The 24,247-nt window shown below is 42.0% G+C and overlaps 1 protein-coding gene across 2 annotated transcripts in view; it reads right to left on the reverse strand.

Moving 5' to 3' along the window:
- jade2 (jade family PHD finger 2) overlaps window positions 1–24,247 on the reverse strand; it is a 212,373-nt gene that overhangs the window by 181,201 nt on the left and 6,925 nt on the right. For both annotated transcript variants that reach the window (XM_075486640.1, XM_075486639.1), the window contains exon 2: window positions 4,271–4,334. In XM_075486640.1, the coding sequence (XP_075342755.1) occupies window positions 4,271–4,334 (64 nt within the window). The remainder of the gene's footprint in view (window positions 1–4,270; window positions 4,335–24,247) is intronic.

Consider the following 24,247-nt stretch of genomic DNA (forward strand, 5'->3'; position numbering starts at 1 on the left):
AAATGTAAGCTGCCTAAGTGGTTCAGGTCACACTGCCAATCTCAAAGTGCTTAAAACCAGACTTCCAAAATAGGTGTGTGAGAATAGTGCAGTTCCACCCGTGGGAATCTGAAGATAATACGTCTCTGATTGATCATATTGGTGATACAGGAAGTGAACCTACACTATGTGTGATTTATAAAGAGATGTCGAGAGCAGAGGGATGTGCCAGAAGGCAAGACGAATGCTGATGTTAAAAATCTGAGTTTTCAGCGTCACTAAAGAGGATTTCTTTTAACCTGGCCATATCAACATAGTTAAACGCTATGTCATTTCCCTGACTCTTGTCCTGATGACATCAGAGACATCAAAATCAAAATCTTTGCTAATGCCTGAAAAAATAACTAATTTGAAAGCACTTGAATGATGCAGAAATTATTAGCCCCTTTCACACTGACGAATAACCCGCGTTTAATCCGCGAATTTAGCGTGTTGCGTTCACACTGCCGACCCGGGCTGCCGCGTCAACTCGACTCGCCTTTCGACCCGCGTCGGACCCTAGTCTTTTTGGCGAGCCGAGTTTGGTGTGAACGCAATCGCCGCGGGTCGGACGTGGGCGTGGCGTGACGTGAGGACAGCTGATTCAGAACAACAGCGACAGGTGAGGACAGGTTTCACTCTGTTTTAGCCTACATCAAGTTCAAGACATTTTTTAATATGGCCAACTGGGGAGACAAGGAGGTCCGCGAGCTCCTCAGCCTCCGAGCAGAGGACGTTATTTACCGCCACACGTCGGGGACGGTGAAAGATGGACCTCTGCTGGAAGGGCTGGCGAGAAAGATGGGAGAGCGCGGTTTCCCACGCACCATAAAGTAACATCTCCATGAACTGCATATACAATTGCAAAAACGAGTTCTCAAGGTGTCCCGCCATCGTTTGTTTGAAAAATTTGATGCAGACAGGTGTATTTAACCCTACCTCCGACGCATGGCTTGTGCCTACGTCATTGTACACGCCCAGCATTTTCTGTGTTTCGTGTGACGCTCTGTCACTAGGCAACGCCCCCTGAACTCGACTTCAGGCGACACGGGTCACCAACACGCCAAGCATTTACATTGCTCGACGCGGGTCGAAGGTGCAATTTGGACCCGCTAAGGTAGCGGGTCGCAGTGTGAAAGGGGCTATAGCTTTTTGAAGTGTCAAATTTAACTGTAACCCATTAAATATCTATCAACCTGAGCTAAAAAAAAAAAAAAAAGCTCAGCCATGAATTGATAATATTGTGATGATTGTCAGCTGATTAAACGCATTAAATACAGTATGAAAGCTGTTGAGGTGTATGATATGGTGCCAAAGAAGCGTTGCAGTTACAGTTGATGTAGAACGTGATTTCTTTTTAGATTTTGTCCTGATTTGCCAACAAGCAGGTTTTACACGCTAATATTGGCTCTGACAAAAGTTCACCTATGTGAAAATATTGAATGAATAAAATAATTTTCACTCAGGTCTGGTCGGGGACTGAGACGATTTCCACATTATTATGGAGCATTATGTGAAGCTAGCCACAAACAGCAGGCACACACAGTATGAACAGACTACTTTGCACAATCAACAGTTTTGTAATGTCGGTCCTTTCCTGTCTTAATAGCAGCAACTGTTGCAATGATTTTTATATTGTTTGCATCCGTCTACTCACCCAGCCCACTCCTCTTATTATTATGAATGAATGTGTTGGGTGATTGGTGTATTGTGTGCAGAAGAAGCGTCAGATGGCAGGTAAAAGGCTCCTTTTATGTGGCTGTAAAAGACGAGCTGAATTAACAAAGATTGGAACCATCGTTCTCTGAATCAAGTTAGCAGTTTTGTCACGCTGGCTGACACAAAGAAAGCCTGGCTGCGTTGCGCTTGCTTAACAGTACACGTCTCAGGAGTACAGCAGCTTAGAGAGAACTGTTGGTGTCGATGGTCTGACTAGCCGTACAGTCCCGCACAGATTTCAATCCCACTGCAATTTTGAGAGGAGAATGCAGCAGGAGCAGCGTTTCGTTGAGAGGTGTTCAAAAACCGTAACAAATCTTAACAATGCCAGAGACTGTGCAAAAACTTCGACATGAAGCTTTCTCTGCCACATGGTGTCAATGTGTTACGACTCTCTGCGAGCTCTTTTTAATTTGATCGACTAAATATCTGAAACAATGGCCAGATTTTCATTGTGGTGTTGTTAAAGTATACCAACTCTATCTTTGAGCACTATCTCATAGAGAATAAAATGTTTGCTTCTCCGTGTCGGTAAAAATCTGCAAAATACAACCCTAAAACGGTGGGACGCTGCATAAAATGTAAATAAAAACAAAATGCACTGGCTTGCTCATCTCATTCAACAATATTCTATTCTCATTTGAACATGGAAAACATATTTTGTGAACATTATTCATCTCATCGTGATGGCAGCAACACAGCTCACAAATGTTGGGCTGGGGCAAAAACTGGCAAGAAAAGTGACAGAAGGAACACGTTGGAACCAATCAGGTGAAACGTAACAAGTAAGTCACATGACTGGGTATAAAAAGAGCACATTAGAGAGGCAGAGTCTCTCAGAAGTAAAGATGGACAAAAGTTCAACAATCAGCGAAAACTGCGTCAACAAATTGTGGAGCAATTTTAGAATAATGTCCCTGAATGTAAAACTGGGAAGACGGAACCTTCTAGTGCTGTGTGGTATTACGATATATGTCGTAGTGTGATATAAAAATTCTACCGTACGATATAGCCCTCTATTGTTTATATCAGGTTTTTTTTTTTTTATTAAAATTACACGTTGTTACACCTATGAACAATGAATGAAGACTAAATGTAACTGCAGCAACGCTACCACCACTTTGAGGTAGCATTTTTACGTCACCCGCAAAAATACATATTCTTTTATGTATTTTTAATGATTCTTACACTCCCTGCTGCAATGCTTTTATTTTATGTAAAGCACTTTGAATTGTTTGTACATGAAATGTGCTATATAAATAAATTTGATTTGATTTGATTTTGATTTGACTTATTTACTGCAGTGCAAGGGGAGCATGCATGGGATACAAACAACAAAGCAGAGGCGGAGAGTACGATGGAAAACACAATGGAAACAGAACCCAGCGAGGAATTAGTGCCGAAAAGAGGGAACTGGAATTCCATAGCGTGGTTTTGGTTTGGATTTAAAAAGTCAGACAACGAAACGGTAATTTGCAAAACATGGCGCCAAAGAGTCGTTACTAGCGACTCGAACACGCCTAATCTGTTCTATCACTTAAAGACACGACATGAAGAACAGTACAGAGACGGCGCGAAGATGCGACAAACTACCTTGAAACCACAAACAAACAAAAAAAACACACTAAACGAGCCTGAACGAATCGTTGACCAAAGGCATCCCCTATGACAAGCAGCCCCGCAGACACGACATTCAAAAATTCCGAAATTGCCAATCATTTCATATATATAGAATTTTAAGAAAAAATACTATTTCGGGATATATATCGTTATCGGGATATGAAATTTTGTCCATATCGCACAGCACAGTACATAATATCAATAACGTTTTCTGAGACTCAGCAGATATCTCTGTGCATAAGGGAAACAGTAGACGACCAACATTCAATGCCCACGATCTCCGGGCCCTCAGGGAGCACTGCATTAAAAACAGACATGACTCTGTCATGGAAATCACTGCATGGGCTCAGGAACACTTCCAGAAATCATGGTCTGTGAACACAGCTCACCGTGCCATCCTCAAATGCAGTTTAAAGCTCTGTCATGCAAAGAAGAAGCCATATGTGAACATGATCCAGCAATGGTGCCCTCTTCACTGGGCCAAAGCTCATTCAAAATGGACAGAGGCCAAGTGGAAAACTGTTCTGTGCTCAGATGAATTAAAAGATATAGAAACTGATCTCCTCAGTTCCCAGATTGTTAGCGACTTTTGCTAAAAGAAGAGGCGACGCTACACTGGGGTAAACATGGCCCTGTCCCAACGATCCCAAATTGTTTTATTTGTAATATCTAATGGCTACTTATGCTACTCATTTCCATTGAAGCTGTATTTCAATCTGGGCGGTCTTAATGAGAGGTGGAAAGAAAACAGTCAGACAAGAGGAAAGTCTGCATGGAGAGTAAATACAAGAAATACTCTGCAGGAGCTGAATGGAACCAGGCAGCTCCCCAATTCACACACACACACACACACACACACGCGCACACACACACACACGCGCGCACACACACACAGGTATTTTGTCAGACTTACTGTCAGTAGTGTCAGAGTCGTTGCTGCTCGTGGAGTATTTTCTCCTCTTCTTTTCGCTCTCCATCTGTCAGGGGGGTGTCAGGCGGGGGGGAGGAGGAAGAGAGACAGAGAGGGAAATGACGAGTAAGAAGACATTCACCACGAAAACACAAGTGTCAGTGAAATAATGCACCGATGGCATTAACCCGTCAGAGCCTCCAGTGGGCCTCCTGCCAGAATAAGCGGACTTGATCACCGTTACACATTAACTGGGAACTTCCCATTGATACAGTTGTTAGAGGAGCCTGCAAATATGCATGTAAACAGAGCAGGATTTTAATGAGTGTTGTAAGGAGCAAAACGCATAAAACATGTTATCAAAGATAAGAACCCTGTGTCGTGATGAAAAACAATGAATGGAAACAGCTGTTTGTTCACATTAAACCGAGCATGAGGACACACAACAGAAAAGAAAAAGATAAATCAATATGGATGCTCAAATCTGATGCGAATGAGCTTCCACACAAACCCCCCGTGAAGTTTCCAGAACGGCGTCGCCTCTTTTCAGGCATATCACAGGGGCAGAAACTGTCCCACTGGTTACCCAGAAAATAAAAATAAGAAGATAATCAAAAAGAAATTATCCCAACAAAGACATAAAATCCCACTTGCTGGGTTAGATTCCCCAGACACGGAACTTTGCTGGTAAACGTTGTGCTCCTTTCACAACCAGTTGCAAGCTGTCACATGTATATGAAAGACAATGTGATGAGGCGCTCAACAGTGCACAGTTAGCTCTTTTAAGCCACAAAAAAAAAAAAAAAATCATATTTTCTTGCTTATACAGTAAAAGAAGTCACACTTTGATAGACCTACATCCGGCCTGACACAATTAACACACAGTCCGATGATTTAATGGAACAAACTGTCATGTCGAGGTGGTTCACTTCTGCTTATTAGACAAACTGCATTTAGGGCAACAAAGGACAAAACGAAATGAGTGGAGGAAAGAACAGATGAGAAGAGTCCTCAAAGAGGAAAAGGAAAAAGAGAAATGTTTAGCCCCAGTCAACAGAGAAAATGGGACAGGAAAATGAGTTTCAGAGAAAAAAAGACGAACAAAATTGAGAGAGAGCGTCTTGAGAGCAAAGAGGACGGATATAAATCACACAAAAGCTGTCATATACTCTCCTATAAAATAAAATAGGAATGCATAAAACAAAGCGTGATAAAGTGTGTTTCTGACGCTGATTTGGGAAAGGCTCTAACACGCTGACACATTCATTTTCATTTTGCTCACCCATTTTAGGTCTGAAATACATCAACAAAAGGAAATTCCTGTGTAAATAAGTAGTGAAATAAAGAATGCCGACACATCCGTGGATAAAATGGATAAAGGAATGGATTCATGAGTATGAAAACAATGTGAATCATCTGTTACAGCCTACACAGCCACAAGACCTCCACAGCCACTAAACACTTCAAGGAGCCTTCGGAGGGTCTGATTCACAAACCCTCTATGACCGCCTTCAAAGCACCAGGAGGGAATTTCTTCTGGAAGGGAGGTGTTCCTTGTTCCTGTCAAGATTGAATCAGTCTTCAATATGTCAGGAAGTACTCGCAGGTCTGGCTCACAGTGGACCAAAACATCCTATTGTTACATCTGTGTCGACTTAATTCATTACCTAATGAATGATCTTTCCATACACTACCGTGATAGGTTGAGTCCAGGAGCAGCTACTCGAGAAGATCAGGTGGCATTTGTAGACAGTAAAGCAATAATAATGTCTCACCTGCAAACAAGTCATTCTGAAGCCAAAAGCAACCTAAAAACATGTTGAAGCTCTTGCCCTTTTGGTTGAGGGTCAAAGGAGTAAATGTGTAAAAAAAAAAATAATTTTAAAAAAAAGGAGCATAGGTCAAGAGAGTCTGTCCGATAGGAATGAAACAAAAGAGACAGGAGCAGACAAAAGTCAAGAAATCAAAAAGAGGCTTGAGCACACTGCCAGATCCCGGCAGGAAGGCCAAGAGAGGAGGCGCGTTACAAACTTCACTGTGGAGAGCAGAGATTTATGTGGCAGTAAAACAGGGCTATTCCCTCTTATATGGTTCTCTTCCTGTACCTCAGCCTCCCTGCCCGCCCTGCACACACTTAACTGCTCTGACATTTATGTTGAGAAAAAAAAATACACGGCACTCCTTTGCTGTGGCGGACTATTTCCATTCCAGAGTGTTGCCATTTTTCTCCCCCTCTCCCCTCATCCTCCCCTTTACCAACTTCCATGCGTTACAACAACAGGGACACGGGGGAGGGGGTCTGTGGCGTAAGGTTAAGTGCATTATTGACTTCCTCAGCCTCTCTTGTTTTTCTCTCCATCTTTCAACCTCTCTCCATCTGTCTAGCTCTTCCTCATCTTTCTGCCTTTGCTGAGAGCAGTTAAGTGCATGGCTGCCTACCTCCCGCTATGTTAAGTCTATCTTTAAGTCTGCACAATTGGATCCATCTCGGGGTTTCCATTCGCCTATTAAACTCTCGGATGAGCCACTTAAACCCTGTCCTGGCTACCTATGTTTTTGTTTATTGTTTCTGAAAAGTGGCCAAATCATTTCTTTCCTGCCCGACCAAAGGAATGCTGAAAGATGTGACATGATGCTGTGAGGACCTATTTGTAGACAACAGTTTGTAAAAACAGTTTGACATGGTACTCTGTTCACTGTTCACTATTGCTCGGGAGGGCCACAAAAATTGAGCAACAGTAGTGTGTTGGCACCAGCGTTAGTTCTACCTGTGGCACTGACTAGCTGAACCTTAGTGCTCCTGTGGTGCTCCACTGGATTATTTGTAATTGCAATCCAGAAAATGTTGAGTAGTCCAGTGCAAGATGAATCTAAACTCGATGCAGTGGGTGGATTCTGAGGTCTGGACAGAGCAAACAGAAATCGATTTCATAAACCACCTCACACCAAGGACAAAAGATGAATTGATTTAGTTGCCAAGTTTTGCATCTGGAGCGTTTATTTTCAAAACACCACTTGCAGCAAATGCAATTATCTGAGACAAAACATTATTTTCATCTCTCAAAGTAGCAGATGTCATTTGAACGGAGCATGTGAATAAAGTATTTATGTCCATTATTTCACAGCAGGTTCTTCATGGTTTCAGGTTCAGAAGCGGCTGACAGTTCAGTGTTGGAAACAAATATTCATTCAGCCGGGAAAAGCCTCGGCAAAAAGGGACATACAGTGAACACGCCGCGAGCCTCTGACATTTGGAGTTCATTTGGCTCGCTAATGAAGCGAACAAACTTTTACATGGTGAAGTGCAAAGATCCAGAAACACATTTCCAGCTGTGTGAAAACAATCCATAGTGACTCTGTAACATTTCTGCAGTTGGAGAGTTGGAGCGAGTTGGCTACTTGTGCTAAAAGAAGCTTCGGGTTGTGACCAAAACAGCACATTAATGCAGAGGCCAAACGTGTGTGAGATCATTCAGACGGGTTTCATTCATCAACCAACAAGTTCTTAAATGCACCAGAACATCTTATCTTAGATGCCACTTTCAGAACACTAACGGTTAACTCAAAGGTACTATTTTGCTGAGTAAAAAGATTCTTAAGCAGTTCACAGCTGCTGGTATCTTCAGTGGCACTACAGAATAAAGCCATCATGGGGCTCGACTGATGGTAACCAAATGTCCTCAAATATTTCAAGAACTCTCTCATCTTTTCTTTATCTACACCCGACACCCTTTCTTCTCCTTCAGCTCAGTATCTCTTCCGAACTTTCCACGTCTCTCTGTCCTCTTTCCTTCATGTAGTGCACACAATCCTGTCTTCAATCAGTGCAGTGAACCACAACCCTGACCGAAGATTGAGATATTTTGTGTTCTCCGGAGAGGCCAAGAGGGTGAAGTAGAAATGGGAGACAGGAAAGAGTCACAAATGTACGGCTTCATCTCAATCAGTCCAGTGAAGCAGACTTCATGTCTGTACTGGGTTACTTCCTGAACAAAAAAGCATTAAAAAAAAAAAGAGAGAAAACAAGAGAGAACGTGGCAGCGTGCTGTCCTGCCAAACAGCTATAACAGATGGTTCACTACGCTGGTATCTCTGGAGCCAGGATACTTCACTTTTTTTTTTCTTTCATTTAATCCATCTTTAAATTAACTTTTGACTTTTGGTTTCGCTAGTGACAAAAAGTTCTGACTGCAATTCACATATTTTGTTTGCCCAGAGAGAAGCTTTGCTTTTACTCCCCTGGATCACAGCTTTTCTTTTCTCGTTTTTATCTGTTCTGCTCCTGGTCACCATTCCATTGGTCAGTACAGGGCAACTCCCGACCTCCACTGTTTAGTGACAGCTGCCTTTAAAGAGGCTCGATTTAGTTGCATGACTAGTATTAAATACTTTGGACCTTACTGTAATTACAAATCTCATATATGAACTAGGCATGTGCTGGTTTCAGGTTTCCAGGTATGCCACGGTTTAGAAAAGCCACAGTTTCAAAACCAATAAAATTCTCCATCATACCATTCCAGTGTTATGGGCTGGTTGTTTTTTTTTATGACTGTCAAGGAGAGAAAGTGTGAGAATCCCTCAGGCCGTGTGCAGCGCAGAGTAACGCTCCCTCTTCCTCTCCAGTCGGTGCGAGCTGTCAGTCAGCCGTGCATGATGGCTGAGGGAGGTGCACACCCGAAAGTTCACCCCACTGAAAACATGATATTGGTTGCTCAGAAGTTTTTCTGGAAACCCCAAAAAACATTAAAAAAACATTTTTAAAAAAAACATAGGCAGCTGTGGCTGAGAGGAAGGTAATCCCACATGGGAGAGAAGCCCGTGAAAAGTGGTTGCTACAGGAGACAATACTTCAATTTGCAACGATTGACCCATTTAGCTAGTTTTTTTTTTTTTTTAAGATAAGATCATTTTATGAAGAACTGTGGCTGTTTGTTTTTTTTGTTCAGAAATAATTATCGATGTTCTGAGCTCATCTTCTGATTTAAGCTCCCCCAAAGAACTGCATTTAATTTTAACTTCTTGAAATAAATCTTTTTATTTCTTGTTTTCCTATCATTTTACTGTAAGTGCTAGTGTGTAAGAGTGTTACTTATATTCAATATTTTGTTTAACAACAATATAGATGGTGTTCAATGTCAAAAAGTTAATTTCATCCAGATATTTCAGTGTGGGTTCAATTTTCTTGAAGCAGCATTCTTCGCCCGTGCATCAAGATAATTAGGCCGACTCGAGCACAGTTAGCTGCCGTGTCAGCCATGTTGGTTGACATTTTTCTTCTTTGTAACACATGCATGCTGATGATAAAATGTACAAAACTAAACCTTCTTAATGATGCCACAGTCTATAGTTGCATATCAAAGGGGAAAAAAAAAAGGCAAAGATAAACCAGGTATCAGCTACGCAGTATCCCCGAGGACTTGCATCAAACTACACTAAAAAGAAACACGAGTTTAGATTCAAACCTTGGAGATAGTACAGAGAAGGAAAAGGATTATCAGAAATTCAAGATCAATAAGAAAGTGGGAGCTCCTAGCTATTTAAAGGTAGGGTAGGAGATCCTGGATTTTGAGTCCAGCGAAGCTGCATTTTGAAAATACACAGGTAAAAAGTCCCAACCCTTTTCTTCACTTTCCCCCCGAAGGCACGCCTCTAGAGTACATGAACGCGTACGAGCACGAAGGTGCACGAGCGCTGTTCTGACAGCAAGCATCGATCGTTGCCGTATTTAGTATTTAGTTTATGCTAACTTTACGTTTAATAATGCTAGGTGCTAGCCAAGCTGGCTCTAGTTTAGCTTCCTGCCAAGCTTCTGGACGTGTAATTCGTTCGAGCAGGGTACGCGCACGGGGGGGGGGGGGGGGGGGGGGGGGGGGGGGGGGCAGATTGCAGTTTGATAGACGGCATCAGAATCCAATCATTGTGAACGGTCCGTTCACAATGATTGGATACTGTTTTTCCTAGATTGTACGTTCTAAAACTTTTCATATTTGTGTCAAAACTTTTAATTAATTGGTTGCAATGGGGGTGTGAAGAGTATTTCAAGCAAAATGTAAAAAAATGTTCCAGAAAAAGATCCCCTACCCCGCCTTTAATAGAAGGATAAAAAGAATGATATGTGAGGAAAATGGAAAAATGAGAATTAGACTGAAAAACAAAACAGAAGCCACAAAACACAACAAAGGCAAACAGCCCAGATAGACAGCAGGAAGCAGAGTCAGAGACACAAAGTGACAAGCGTCAGACCCACACAAATGTACAACACGTTTATTACACAAGCAGAACTGAATTTTGAAAATAAGCACAAACACATCCATCAACAATTTAGAGTCACCAATTAACCCGACATGCATGTTTTTGGACGATGGGAGGAAGCCGGAGTACCCGGAGAGAACTCCTGCATACATGGGGAGAACATGCAAACTCCACACAGAAAGCCCCCAGCCGGGATTCAAACCAGGGACCTTCTTGGGAGGCGACGGTGCTAACCGCCACACCTGCACTAATGCACAAAAATATCAAGTAGAAACTTTAAATTTCTTCTATCCTGCTGCTCTTAAAGTGAAAAGGCTTTGATAATTAGCTCATTCATTCAAATAATAAGCTAACAATGTCAATAAGACATCTGTGTCCTTTAGCAACAAAGAAAAACAGTTTCAACAAAATCTGGTTTTCAAAGTTTTCCACAGGGAACTGTATAATATGACTTCAGACAATGTCCCCATGATGCAATCCTATCAGAAGTGCATTCCAGCAAACAGCAGAATCAAGCAAACAGACATCCAGAACTCAAACACAGTGTAACTGCTGGCACGCAACCCACTACCCTGTAGCTAAGTGGCATTCATGTAAAGAGCTATGTGACTGGGATGTGGCTTCCTTTTTATGCATGATGCACATCCGCCAAGAGCAATGAATGGCAGCCAGACATTTCTGCATGTGTACACACACACATGCGCACACACACACACACACACACACACACACACACACACACACACACACACACACACACACACACACACACATGCACACACCCACCATTAAATGAGAAGATTTTGAGAGACTGGTCGTAAAGTACAGTGCACATCCCTGTTAAAATGGTAGATTTCAGTCGGAACATTTCCAACATCTTTTTTTTTTTGCAAGTTGCAGCTTCTACACAAAAAGGTCAAAAGAAATAATCAAAGACTTTTGGGGAGAAAAATAAACTATCCAGCATCAACTAATCAAAACTTCATGGTTGCCTCCAGCTGCAAAACTGGAGTCACAGAGAGCTTTCAATCATAAAATGACATCTTGCTGTCGAAATGCATTGGTGACAAAAATATTATGAAACAACAGTGATGTGATAAAGAAAAGGAGATAGCTGCAAAGATGATGGCAATACAATGAGAAGCTGCCAAGAGGGCTTTCTGGTGGCTCATAACATGAGGCAACAATCCCATGTATTCTTTATGCGACGGGGCTATAAGGAACCAAGACCAAGCCTTTTCTCATGATGAAAAACATCCAAGGCATGTCTAAACTCCATCCATCCATTTTCCATACCCACCTTATCCAAATCAGGGTCAGGGTCAGGGTGGTCGATGGGGACAAAAAGTTCCAATCTATCTATAAATCTTTCAAATAACAAAAATCTACCATAATGACAAATTGAGCAGACTTTTTACCTCAGACTTTTTTAACCTCAGTGGGGTTACATGGATAAATGGCTAAATTACAATACGACATGTGCATGTAGACACCTTAATTGGACAAGAAATTGGATCGGATTAATCGCGATCGGATTAAGACCCCCAGATAACTCGGTTGAAAGTCAAAATAAATGTGCTTGTAGACGGTGAAGCACGTGGTGAATTAGAATTTGCGTTCTGTGCATGCTCGAGATTTTTTCCCGGGGTCGTGAACCGGAAGAGACGATATTACTGTTGTTGTCGCCGCTGTCGGAAAGGAACAAACAACTCGATGGAGAATGCGCCGTTGTGCATCGCGTTTGTGCAACAAGCAGCTCATCACAAACGAAATGTAGAGGGACGTAGCTTCATCTTGCTCTTCGTTCACCATTTTCTCGAATGCCTGAGTTTGTTGTTGTTGGTGGTGGTGGTGAAGCGGTCAACAGGAAGTGGGTTTATTAGCAATAGTTGAAATGGGTACAGCGATACCTATCGTATCGGAGTATGACATGCTTTGTGCCTATGATTCGATTCATTCACTGCCATATATCCAAGGATAATTACCCTTGCTCAAATAAGGAGCAACTCAGTCTTATTGTAATTTAGCCAATAATCCGATCCTTTCAGTGCCATGTAACCCCACTGACTGAGTTGGAGAACAAGAATGTGTTAAAACCGAGAGTCCACATTAATCTAAATATATTGTCCTTTGTTATCTAGTCCAGTCTATATTACTTAAGTCAATCAACAGACACTCCATTTCCAATCACTCGGGCTGATTACACTCAACAGACAGAGAAACCACTGCCAGCTCAAAAAAAAAAAACATACAGAATAACATATTATTATTATTCCATTGGGTTTCGACGACCACCCCCTGATCTCATTTGAAATATATCATCTGGTGTACGCCACAATTTCTGTGCATAGCTTTGAGTCAGCCAAAAACATTTACAGCGAGAAGGTTGACTAATGCACGCTGGGAAAGCCAATCGCCTGGGGAGCTAATTAATTGGCTGCCTATGATACCGCCGAGAGCGCCATGTCTGACTGAATGCTTAAAGGGGGCCGTTCCCTGAAATGTGCCACAGATCATGCCTGAAACAAATGGCTATATGTGGACACGGGACCGCAGGTGGGAAGGAAAACCATGTGTCAGCTGTTTCCCCAGTTCAAGCTCTGTAACGCAGCCCCGCGCCAATAAAGTACGTTGGTTTTATAGAAACAAAGCGCGTGTGTTGGAGGAGAAAGTCAGGTGAGAGCAGCTGTTAATGCTCAAGGACTAATAGCCCATACTTGATACATGACTGTTTCAGGGTGTGCTCTCACTGCCAGCAAGTTTATAGCAGCTCATTTGCACTTGGTAACATTTCTTCCTTTAAGGTTTGCTCATTTGAGCAGGTGAAGGCTTAGGGAAACTGCTTTTCAATATCTACCTCAGTAATCCTAGTTAACGGTGATGAGGCTAAATGATAATGTCAGCAAAAAGAAAAAAAATCCAGACATTTCATCCTCTACTCAGTCAATGATGAGTCAAGTCTTGTTTTGTTGATGACATCAACTTAAAGGTGGGTTATGAGATGTTTTCTGGAGCATTTTTCATCATATTGTCTGAAAACCTCCTCACGACCCCATTGCACCCACTAAAAAAGAATGTTTGGAAAAAATATATATATTTTAGTCCATTGTAGAGGGTGTAGCAAGAGGAAATGTCTGACCAATAGAAGTAATGATGAGAGTTACTTCTATTGGATTCTGACACGCCAATCAACCGTCAGCCCCCCTCACCCCTCCCCCCTGCGCGTTCACAGACTCGTGACTCGTTCATGTGTTTTGAAGGCGTGGTTTCGAGGGGTGGGCTGAAGGGAGAGGCAAGGTTGTGTATTTTCAAAAATATAGCTTGCAGGAACCGTTTTTCCAAGATCTCATACCCCACCTTTAAAGGCTGGGCACGGGGTTTCAGGCCATAAAGAAACGACCCTAAACAGAGGCGCTGGTGGTTTATTGGTGCAGTCAGCTTTGGGCAGCAGTGCCCACGCTCAGATCTTTGTTTGCTCACATTTTCACGACTTCAAAGTGATCTGCAAATTGGAACTTACTGAGGGTGGGTTGATAAAATCATTTGGGTTTAATTAACCATACTAGCTTTCAGCAACAACAAAGAATTGTCCGTCTTTATTGCCGTGACTGTTTGAGCTTCAGTTGGACCAGTATCGATTTTGTTTATCCATTAACTAACTTAGCTGTCTGAAAATTTGCGTTTCATCAAACGAGAAAGGTCGGCTTGGATTGCTTGACTCAGACTGAGCTTAACGCTCTCAGGCCAGGCTCAGACTACAGGTGCTTTCAAATTCAATACCAGGTTTGTAATTCGACTGCGTCAAACACAGGAGATACTTCACAGGTGAGCTGCTCTCTAATCTCGCACAGGCACACACTATAACATCTGAAAATAATGGCACCATCAATGTGTTCCCCCCATTTTAATATTTCCCTTATAAGGTATTTTATTTGTTCTAAATAAAACATGCTGCTGCTGAAAAATGCTGCTGAAAAATGCATAATGTTTAGATGTTTAGCATCCTCTGAGTTCTACAAAATACCGAGTGCCCGTCTGCTGAAAAAAATTTTGAAAAGTTTGAACAAGTCTTTAAAACAGCTAAAAGCAGCAAATGCTAAAAATAAAAAAAAACATGATGGGGCTGTCACTTTTTCACAAATAAAATTTCAAAGAACTTTTAAGAAAAAAAACAAAACTCTTTAAATGTATTCAAATGGCTACACATGTATGTATACATTTTTTTTTTGTTGTCTTTTTTTGTACATGTTGCACTAAAGAGAGCGAGGTGTAACCGGAGTCAAATTCCTCGTGTGTGTCCACATACCTGGCAATAAAAAGCGATTCTGATTCTCATTCTGAAATTGAACACCTGACATTGACAGCGCTTATACGGGGCCTTCCACTGCCTCACTAAGCGGAAAGCAAACAGGTGAGTCTGTAGATTTGTTGTTGTTTTCAGACGGATGCTTTGTACCAGGTGAACAAAAGGGCCCATCTTTGTTCATTCCTAGATCATTTACTGTGTAGAATTTCAGCGTAAAACACCAATTCTCAGATTATTTGGAATCGACACTGTTGAATTAGGGCGGTTTTGCTTAGTAGTTTCCTCAATTTTTTTGCCAACATAGCAAAAATAACATATTTGCCGTTAGGTAAGCTACCTCTAACAGTCCAATACAGCCATCTATACAGCCTATACGGTCTGAACCACTGTCATTTTTTAATTCAAACAGGTACTTACATTCAAAGTTCACCTGCAGTCAAACAAATATGACAGCCCTACTGCATAATTGTCAAAATAGCCTCCTTTCAACTGTATGAAACAGCTGGGTGAAACTAAGAGAAACGACACATTTCCACACTGTTTTCTAGCATTTGATAGAGTCGACTGACTGATAGAATTGACATCCTTTTAATGGAGTCATCTCTCTGCACCTCTAATGGTGAACATGCCATATCTACTATGTGCAGTTTTGTTTTGAAAGCTTAGAGGCAAACAGATGCACAATATTTTTCTTTTTTCATTTCTCTTTGTTTTTTGTTTTTTTTTTCAAATCAATTTGTTACACAAAGTCTGAAATGATTAGAAGACTTTTTATGGTGCATACAAATAACCAAGGAAAGATCTTTCAATTGTTCATCGCAATTATTCACAAAAAAAATCTGCGAATATTTAAAAATGTCACCAGCCCTGTTTTCAGCAAGTCACCTTATCCTTTTGGCCCACTCCAAACCAAATGACAGAATGTTCACTGGACTTTGTCTCTCTGTCCTTGAGCATCCAGATCTGTCTGACTGGCTGCATCCCATTTGTCGCCCTGTCCATCCGTCTGTCTTCCTATAAGCTTGCCATCTGTCTTTCTGTCTGTCCGACTGCTTGACTCTTTGCTTTGCCCATCTACCCATTTGCCTGCCATCTGTTTGTCTGTCTGCAAGTATGCCACTCCTGTGCTTGGCTGTCTGTCTGTCATCTCCCAGCCAGCCCTGTAGATGACGGTGCATTTGCCTCCACAGAAACACTGGTGAGGGCTTGTGTCCTTTTTAGCACTTTGCAGCACTTACAATCAGCACAATAATGGTTAATGTGATCTATTATTAAGAGACTGTAGCTGCAAACCCAAACCCAGCAGACAACACACACACACACACACACACACACACAATCTTCTGAAATGATGAGATGGCAGTCAAACATGAAAAGAGAGACTAAGATATACTGTATGTTTGTTCTCCGTTTAGAAATTGAAACAGGCAGATAATGAAGGTGTTCCATGGCTGCAGTGAATGGTTGTACACAAAACCCAACACTGTCAGATGACAAAAGCATCAACAATCTCTAGATGTAATATCAGAACACACACACACACACTATCAGCATTCCTTGGTGTGCCAGAGGTCGGCCAGTTTGATAAAGAATCCTTGCATATAAATTGCTTCATAACAAGGCATCTCTCTGAGGCAGAGCTCTGTGTGTGTGTGCGTGTGTGTGTGTGTGTGTGTGTGGGTACATAAATGAGTGTGTGCATGTCCAGGGAGGAGATTTGTGTGTTTATGAACTTAAAGTGTGTCTCTTTCGTTCCTAATGTTGCGTGTGGGTTGACTGAGCAGAGCAGGACATGCCTGCATAGGGAACAAAAAGCCTAAAAGGGTCTTAAAAGCCTTTTGGCAAAACCCAAACAAGGGACATGCACAACTGCCTTGTCCTTTTAATTCTTGCTCTTTCTTGCTCTCTTCCACTTTCCACCTTCAGCTGCACATGCTGTGCCTTGCTGCATTCATCTCCAACACCAACAGATACTCTCCCATGCTGCCACTTTATAATCTGCCACTCCTCCCTCCACCTCTCCTTCCATCAATCTCTGCCTGACCCTCTCACCTTCCCTCCACTCTTCAACACCTTGTTTGTTCTCATCAACTCTCAATTTTGTCTTCCCTTCACAGGGAAAAAAGAAAAACGAAAAGGCAAGATGAAAAGCGATGGACAGGAATCAATGAATGAATAGTGTGTGTTTGCATGCATCCCTTGCCAGTTCATTGCTTATGCTGGGAGTGCAAGCAGGACAGCAACAGCTCAAGAACATGCAGGGGAGACCGCAACACATACACATACAAGCCTAAATCTATTTTCACCCTGCACACACACACACACACACACACACAGAGAGATGAGCTATTTTGGGAATGAATCACTAGAGAGAAGGAAGGCAAAAGAGAGTCTCACACTGATTAATTTGACAGGTAAAGGGAGAGAGTGAACCCAAGGAGAAAAATCCCAAAGATTTAAAAAGCAAGGTTCAGAGCAGAGAGAGAAAAGACAGAAAGACAAGAGACAAATAGAGAAAGAGCCGGAGAGAAACAAGAGATTGAGAAACGGGGCAACTGTTATGAATGAGCTGAAAGAATCAAAATGTCAAGGTGTGTGTGTTAGAGACGGAGAGAAAAATGTGTGATGTTGGGTATCAAGTGTTCGCCTCAACATCAAACACAAAGTGCACGCGCACAGACACGCCAGCGTTCAGAGTAAAGACGCATGTGTTTGCCAACAACAGCATAAAATGAAGAAGGAAAACACATTTGACACACCACCACATACATCAAACATGCTCATCAGGGCCACGCTAACAGGTGTGCAGCCACCGACTCACACATCCAGACATGAAAGCAAAGCACACACACATTTCTGTTGCTCAGTCAATGAATTAAATGAGCCAAAATCCACCTTTAAAACACAATGACATTTCGAGAGGATCATTTTTTTTTTTCCTTCTTTCTTTCTTTCTTTTTTATTTTCTTCCATTTATTCCCTTCTGGTGTTCCGGTGTATAAATCTCTATTGAAAGCTTTTGCTGCCTGTTTATGGATAGCAATTTCAGCACGTTGGCCAGCCCAGCACTTTGGTCTTGACCAAAGTATTTAATTTAAGACAGTTGACTGCCGAGCACAAAAAGTCCCACACCAATATTTTGCTGAACCACCTTTAGCTTTGATTACCACCCGCTGTGGCATCGTTTCAACAAGCTTATACAGCGTCCCAACTTTCATTTCCATCAGTTTCTCACCAAGCTCTTGTGCTGATGATGGGCGAGTCAGACTGCTGTGTGGACTCTGGACTCTGTGGTACCAATCCATGAGTAAACATGATGCGCCACGCTTACTGTACCTCCACACTTTCACAATTTGAGCCGGACGAATCCTGACATCGCCATCACAGACGGAACATAGGCATGCCAGCAGTGAAGAAAAAAAAACTTGATGGAACAACCTGGTCACTCGGGTAGTCACCTCATGTTTTTGGGCAACTGACCAACTGGAGCAACCCCAGTTCATGGGCTTGATTAAATTCAGAGTAGAAATTTCATATTTTGGGGGTGGAATTCAGGCGGTGTGTTGCACCCCTGTGAGAGTTTGCAGAGGCCTCTGGTGATTCTTTGTCTTTCCCTCATTAGCCTACAGCATGATGCTACTTACAGCTTTATTCTCAACAACTATTTAGACAAATTTGGCCATTTTCTAATATCACCTTGGTGATACCTTACTTACATTGTGCTACCCTCCTGAGCGACCCCTCAATTTTTTTATTACTTTGCTTCCACTGAGCCAGACTGTCATGTAAAATGGTATTGAGCAGTAGCTATCTGGGCTTTCTGAAAGTCCTTTAAAGTCATTGGCTGCTTTTTTCCCCCCACTCGTTTTTAGTTTCATCGTTGTAGCAGTCCGTTTTCAGAGAAATGTGTTTTCTTCATTTAAGCCACTTAACTCCCACGAGGCAATCCTTCAAGCATAAAAAAGGCAACTCATTCAAGGTAGGAACCAGTGTTGTGTCTACACACAACAGACAACTTAGCAAATTACCAATCTACAATTTGTATGCACTTTGTTAGTAGCAGCTTGCCTTGAAGACGCATCATTTGTTCCCATTTACCTAGTTGCATCTATGAAAAATGCCAAAGATAACACAGTTTCAGATCTAAAATAGTATTTTGCACCAGCAAGGTGATTCCCAAAGAGCTGAAAATGTGGCATATCTCACCATGCTGCGCAGTGTGTCCTTAAAAAACTTGAGAAAACTGGACATGTGGAGCACAAAAGAAGTGGCACACCTAAAAATAAAAAAAGCTATCTACACTATGCTGTGTTGAAGAATTAAGGTGCTTATACCAAATATTGACATTCAAGCTTGTTAGAATTGTCCAAACTCTGTTTTTGCCTAGATACTGCATTTCCATATGTTTGCACACGTTACAGTGAATACATAAAGAAATTCAGGGTGAGTAAGCTATCATCCAATGCCATCATCAGATCAAAATTAGACTTTGTTTAATACTTTGATATAAGTACAAGTACTAACCACTTAAAGCATGACTGCGTGTGCACACTCAGCCCCACAGAACAGCGAGCACGGCTGCAGTGGACCGTCACAGCTTGTCAGCACATGAGGCATTTCAGGCATGTTTCTCATTTGTCCATCGCGCATACGTTTGATGCAACAGATATGCTGCTACTTTAATCAATGCACATGCCTCTGCGGGCAGCATAATAACTCACGCTTCACTCCCTTCGGTGACCTACACTTGATAAAATATGACCAAACGCATCCTGCATGAAAAATGACAAAAAACTAGATTCTTATCCTCCTCTCACACAAACACACACACTCTCCCCATTTCTCTTCCTCTGTGTCTTTTAAATGTATGAATGATTTGCTTGAGTTGCACTAAATTGTCTTTATGTAGTCTTCCTCCTTTCCAGATTTTTATGTGGCGAGGAAGTCAAATCGGTAACGCAACCCTGGAAGTAGCATTACATCCTCCGCAATACCTGCTTCATATGTTTATAATCTGAAACTATACCCACGGCCTATGCTGTAAATCCAATCTGCTACTTTTTGTGGACACTATATCCTTTACATGTCTGTCTGTCTTGGAGGGGAGATCTTTCTTTCGCTTCCCTACTTTTATTGTCCTTTTTAAGGGGGAGTCTTTGCACAAGGGGCTGTACAGGTTTGAAAGTCCATTTAGTCAAGGCTGTAATAATGTGTAATAAATAAACTAATTTAATCCGACCCAACTGAGTTTTTCTACATCTCTGCTGATGCTGAAACATTTGAAACTGTGTGCACCTGGAGATAATTACACAAACAATAATGTCACGACCAAAATAACTTTGAAAAAGAAAAAACATCTTCTGCAAAGACCAGAACCCACTGATACAGTGAGAGCTATAACCCAAAGGTGAAAAAAAACAAACACAAATAAGCCCAGAATGAAAAGACAAACCCACAGCAAACAGCTCAGCTTAACTTCTCAGCCAGGAGTTTTAATACTGTCCTCCCTCACTGACACACACCAACATCTCGTGACTGACTGGAAGGCACAGCGCCACTTAAAAGCATCCATGAGTCACCCTCTGACGCTTAAATCACCATCACCATTCCCATCAACCATCTCCCTCAAGAACCCCCGCTGAATACTCCACGGGGATCAGATGAATGGAAGGAAGCTCGTTCCTAATGTCAAACAGTCAGAAAAACAGACTCAACGGTGAAAGGTTCCCAATAGTGCCATGTAAATATCACTATTTACAAGCAGTTCATTTAAAAATGCAACGTGCAGATAGTGTTACTCACAAATATAACGGAAAAATAATATTTTATGGAAAGATGGGTTTGAATAGTACTCTCAATAATACTCTCAATTCAATGCATCTTAAAGGGATAGTTCGCCTCTTTTGACATGAAGCTGTATGACATCCCATACTAGCAATATTATTTATGAACATTTTCTTACCCCCTGCTGCGTACTGTGAGCAGAGTTCCAGCCTCGTTTGAACAACATGCGTTCAAAAGAGTAATACATTTGCATCACAAAATCGTTGTGCAGGAAAAAGTCAGACCTCACAATCGCTTGGCCCTATTTTCTCTCCCTTGTATCACTGCGGGCTGCCACCTGCCGATAGCCGCGCCTGTTACGGTGTTTACTGCTCGGAAGCAGGGGACTGCTCGGTCTGCACTTCGGTCTGCACGGTCTACACAGCAGGCAGTGATGTGAAGGGAGAGAAAATAGGGCCAAGCGATTGTGAGGTCTGACTTTTTCTGGATTAACGATTTTGTGATGCAAATGTATTACTCTGTTTAACGCATATTGTTTTGAGAAGCAAAACGCTTTATTTTTGTGGCCCCAGCCAACTAGCCGGACTACCTTCGTCAACACCAAAACGAGGCCGGAACTCAGCTCACAGGACGCAGCAGGGGGTAAGTCAATGTTCATAAATGATATTGCTAATATGGGATTTCATACAGCTTCATGTCAAAAGAGGTGAACTATCCCTTTAAAGAGTCATAAGTGCAGAAAACCAGAAGAAAAAGTTGTCATTCTAAGCAGTGCTCCTAAAACATCAGGCGTTATTTTGCATAACATCGGGTAGTGGCTCCTATTTAGCCTCTGTGTTGTGCATATGATAGCAGGGCTCTCAAGTCTCACGCAATGAGCGTGAAACACACGCATTTCAACAAGTTCACACGCTCACACGCCACCCATGCCATTTCTCACGCTGAGAAATAATCAACTTCGTCGCACAGAAATTCTAATGGCCTATACTATAAACGAGTCAATGGCAGGTTACTGTGCGCTCGTACATATAGCTCTGGTACAGCTGTCTTGATTTAGCAACCCATCGGCAAATCACACAATAGAATTTCTCAGCCAATCAGAAAACAGAATTTCTTGTTGCTGGGTGAGGTCTGAAATAGCTTTCAGCTGCAAGCACGCGTTCCATGAATGCACAGCGGACATAACCTATTATGCTCTGAATGCGTGCAGAAGTTGTAGACAAGCTGGAGGTGGAAGAGAACCGTCAGGATCATCAGCAGGTCATATCTTCATTTATCTTAATCTTTTGTTAGTTACTATAGTTTTTCTACTCTTTGTAAAAGACCAATACCTGCCGATTAAAGTGTTCGTTGGAGTAGTAGACCTAAATATTCAGCACAGACCATTTGACATGAGCAACTTCATGAAAAATGAAAAATATGTAGGAGTGTAATTAGGCTTCCGTGGTTAATGTTTTTCAAAGGTGACTGGTATCAGCAGATTCCCAAGGCTATCTACAATTGCCAAACTGGTATTAGTTCTGCCGCACTGAAATGCTGATGCAGAGAGGGTTTTTTCCACGGTGGGGCTCAATAAAACCAAGACCAGGAACACGTTGGCTCTGAATGGAACTCTGTCATCCATCATGACTGTGAAAATGGCTGACATTGAGCCACAGTGCTTTAAATGGGAGCCCCCAATATCAGTCATCAAGCATCAAAATCTGCCACGAACACTTACAACACTCATAAACAAACACACACAGAGAGGGACTGCTCAAGGGACCCATTTGGGGTTATGTTTTTTTTTTTGTTAAGACTTTGCATATCTAAAACAATTTATTTTAAAATATAGCAATTAGAATTTAGTGTAAAAGTGAAGATTTGTGATTTTGGTAAAAATAAAACAATTTCTTTGTTCTTTAAGTAGCTAGTTTATGGCGATGGTATACTGCAAGGGGACCCCCCCCAAAAAAAAAAAAAAAAAGAAACCCCCCACGCACACGGCCCGGCCCCTGCCCCACCCGAATCTCACTCGTAGCAAACTTGAAAACTTGAGAGCCCTGTGATAGTGAGGTTTAGAAGTTGTGATACAGCTGGTGATTTTCATCACTGTGAATTGCTGTGTTCGTGCACAGCTTCCCAGACAGAAAGGAGCTAACTGAGTTAGCTTTCCTGTCAGCTTTTTTGTGCAAGTGAAGAACAGGATTTCACTTTTGCTTCAATAACAACACATGGGAGCGTGTGTGATGCTCATCTTCAATGAGAGGATTATTTGTCCAGATATTTTAATGGAGTTACATATGGGATGTAGAGGCAGACAAAAAGACGTGAGATTGATAGCAGAGAGCACTTCACTCCATGCAGCCACGTCTACTGTACGTCTCTATCAGCATCAGGCTGCAAGGACACCTGTGTACGAGTCCTCAGGATCGATGCTCACAGAATATCCCATTCACACACTGCAAGTCTTTTTCCTTCTTTCATAAAAGCCTTTGCTATACACTGTGTAGCTAATACTCAACAGCTGCTCCGAGACCATTAAGTTCTGTTTTGGTGTCCTGTTAGATGCTCAACAGCAAAACATTACATCTCATTTTGGAATACTAGCAAGTGAAGGCAAGCTTGTGAAAACAATGCTAGCAATCATTAGCTAATGTAGCTAACTCACCAATGCAACTCTGGTTCTTTTTCCCTGGCTCTTCTTCAAACCACAAATTCATTTCTTTCCAATTTCTCCTCATCCATGGTCTCTCCTGGTCTTTTCTGGTGCCTCTCAGACTCATCGTTTGAACACCTTTTTAAGGGCGTACAAAACTGCTGCGAATACAGCTCCAAAAGTTACTGAAGGGCACTTTCATAGCACTGGCTACTGCCGTTATAAAAGCAGCAAATATTGCTCATGTGAGCAACAGTTCCTCGTTTTCGCTTATAAAAACATAGAAGAATAGTGCGACGGTGAAGTCCAGAGTTTATAGAGCCAATATGTGGCAGAAGAATTATGACGCAAGTTCTCAGTGGTGTTATTAACCAGCCAGCGGCCGCTATCTTGTGCAGAGTTGGGGTTAAGCTCTTGACACAGTTCAACACATGACTCGAGACAAAGTTGTAGCTACAAAAGGGATAAGTCACCTCTGAGCTGTCCAGGATCCAACTGCAGATAAATGAAATCTAGGTATTTAAGAATAAAGCTGCCGGTCATGTCTGTCAGTTTGGTGTATGATTTACTGTATTCACTGTATGTTCTCTCATACCGTAATAACGTGCTTCAAGGGTTATCAAGTAGTACGGAACTCAAAAGAGGCAGACCGAGAGGACGAGAAGGGCGGACTGTAATCGACTGGGTCACTTCACACTCCTCAAAAGATCCAACTGAACAGGGATGGAAATTAAAGTAAGAAGAAGGAGTTGCTGTAGTTTCTTTTATCAGCACGCTCCAATGAGAGGACGGTGCGGTCAGAACAGTACATTTCTGATGGCTGACATCGTGGAATTTTCTTCCAGTTTGCTCGGAGGAACGTGGCAAAATAAATAAAACCTGACGAAAACCAAACTCACAAGCTGACTTTTTGCAAGTCTTGATACAGCCAAACGAATCCTACAGATCAAACATGATTAGTACGTCGACATATCCGACGACCGATGCCGGCTGGTTCCCA

Source organism: Odontesthes bonariensis, chromosome 16 (assembly GCF_027942865.1).
Source record: "Odontesthes bonariensis isolate fOdoBon6 chromosome 16, fOdoBon6.hap1, whole genome shotgun sequence".
NCBI lineage: Eukaryota > Metazoa > Chordata > Actinopteri > Atheriniformes > Atherinopsidae > Odontesthes > Odontesthes bonariensis.